This window comes from Engraulis encrasicolus, chromosome 13 (assembly GCF_034702125.1).
Source record: "Engraulis encrasicolus isolate BLACKSEA-1 chromosome 13, IST_EnEncr_1.0, whole genome shotgun sequence".
Taxonomy (NCBI): domain Eukaryota; kingdom Metazoa; phylum Chordata; class Actinopteri; order Clupeiformes; family Engraulidae; genus Engraulis; species Engraulis encrasicolus.
This window is the reverse complement of record NC_085869.1, coordinates 13,129,463-13,131,906: the sequence shown is the minus strand read 5'-3', so window position 1 is coordinate 13,131,906 and position 2,444 is coordinate 13,129,463. Positions and strand designations below refer to the sequence as shown.

The window sequence follows — 2,444 nt, the reverse complement described above, 5'->3', positions numbered from 1 at the left end:
CCAAAGAGTGATGCGCCTATACAATGACTCTCTGCACAGCAAGCAGGACAAGTGCAAGCAGTTCATCAGGCGGCAGCTGGAGGTGTCCGGTCGAGCGGTGACCGAGGCCGAGGTGGACGACATGGTGGAGCAGGGGAAGTGGCAGGTGTTCAACGAGAACGTCTTGCTGGACTCCAAGATCACTCGCCAGCAGTTGTCGGAGATAGAGCAGCGGCACAAGGAGCTGTTGAACCTGGAGAGCAACATGAAGGACCTCAGAGACCTCTTTCTGGACATCTTCTTGCTGGTGGAGGAGCAAGGCGAATACATTGAGCGGATACAGACAAACGTGGAGAGGACACAGGATTACGTGCAGGTCACAAATGAGAAATTCAAAATGGCTGCCAGGTATAAAAAGAAGAATCCTTTAAGGAGACTACTGTGCTGTTGCTGTCCTTGGAACTGGACGTGCTGCTGCTGACAACAGCTTGTGGATGTTTTGTCGAAAGTGAAATTTCAGGCACAATGCACTTTAACGCACAATTGCACAAGTTCAAACACACACAACAAAGACACTTTGTATATGCTGTCCCTTTGAAAAAGATATTGACTAAAATATCCCAGTGATCAAAGACAGTGATTTAGGTAATGAACTAAATGAATAGGCAATATTAAGAAATAAATTAACAATTTCTTCAGCAAACATGCATGTTAATACTGTACCTTTGGCAAAGAGGCGATGTTTTCCTGATGAAGGAATAGCCCCTCCATTGACTTTATTAAGATCTATAATAGTTCCCACAAAATGCTCAATGCTTAATCTGAACGGCCAAGCACAGGTATGAATATCTAAGCAAAGGTCTGTACTATTTGTGTACAGTAGCAGCATATAGGAACATTTAGTAGGATACACATATGTGAATCATGAACCTATAAATGCTGGTAAAATGGCCTCATGGCCGGACTGGATGGCAAGTTAACATTCTCTTATTTGCCACAATAGTCTACTGACACATTTTCAAAAATCAGGTCAATACGCTGATAACTCACTGTCACTTAACACTTGGCAGTGAACATTAAATCCTGACAATGGGGAGTGTTGAGAAAATGACCCAAACGCTGTGTATTGCATTGTACTGTATATGACTGCCAGGACCTGTGATGAAATTCAACCTGTGACATTTCTAATCATAGACAGTATTTATCCGATATTTCATATTATATTGCTTAGCTTATTGAAAGTTTCGCTGAACTAAAAGCAATGAGAGCCATGAGAATGGATTTTCATACAATGGCCAAGAAATCTGATAATGAGCCAGTCACGCACACATATCAAATATCAGGTCACACAGTGAAGTAGTTGGACCCTCCCATCTTGCACACACACCTGGAGAGAAGTGAAGAGGAGGAGGGCCACAGGCGCCGCACAGGGATAACATTACCAAGTTTACCAAACTGAGTCAACAACAGCACGATGACTAAAGGGTGCACAGGGAACAATGTGGTCACTCCCTTTGACGGGTCTCAGAGGAGGAAAAGAATTCCAATCTTTACAGTAAAAGGCTGAATGAGCAATGTGTCAAACTTCATCATTTTGTCGTATGTGTACATGCAGTAGGCCTACATACACCATCTAAAAGCGTCTTGTAAAAATATGGCTTGATCGCAGCTAAACTCAGCTGTAAAATGAGGATATAACAATTACCTTATCTCTGGCTTCCATAAAGCAACTATGCCACCTAGTGTCACTTACATGGAGAAATACCAACTTGCAAAGCGGAAGTAGTTGGTTGACCAGGTTCCTTGATTTATTTTTTGTTTTGTTTAGAAACTTTACATTTTCCATATTTATTCAGTTTTCAGTCACTGTACCCATATTCATATCCCATGGAAATTATTCTGTTAATATTATTGTTGCCTTTGGTTGAATATGGGGCAAGTAATAGTCTACTTGTAATTGAAGGTATTCCAACAGTCCACGACCAGAGTGAATTGGGCACAATGCACATATGAAATTAGCATTGTTATATCCAGGGCTCTAAATTAACATTTTTCATCACCAGCCAAAATGGTTGGTAGATGTAATCAAACTAGCTACAGTAAACACATACTCACAAATGGTTGGCTAGTAAGTTGGTCTGTTCTACCAGCCAAACTGAAATTTCACCAGCATTTGGCCGGTTGACTGGTGTTAATTTAGAGCCCTGGCTATATTTGAAAACAATGTAAACTAATGGTTAGCTTTTTTGCAGATGCACTTGTGTCTCTGCACTCATGTGTACTGATCTTGTGTGCACATGCACCTGAGGGAATCACTCTCCTACTTCTCTCTCAATATCTCACAAGAAACACTGACTAAGTTAAAGTCAATGATTCACAGAGGATTGCAGTGATTAATGTAATAGCATAGTAATTGTGATTTTTGAAAAATCTTTTTCTTTTATGGCCCCACTATAAAAGTAAGT

General features: G+C 40.9%; 1 protein-coding gene across 1 annotated transcript in view; it reads left to right on the top strand.

The window, feature by feature from the left end:
* Positions 1-1,704, top strand: part of stx19 (syntaxin 19) — a 4,712-nt gene extending 3,008 nt beyond the window's left edge. Inside the window, exon 2 of the mRNA XM_063214457.1 lies at positions 1-1,704. This exon is cut by the window's left edge and continues 486 nt beyond it. Coding sequence (XP_063070527.1) covers positions 1-460 — 460 coding nt within the window. The 3' untranslated portion in view covers positions 461-1,704.
* Positions 1,705-2,444: the final 740 nt, after the last annotated feature.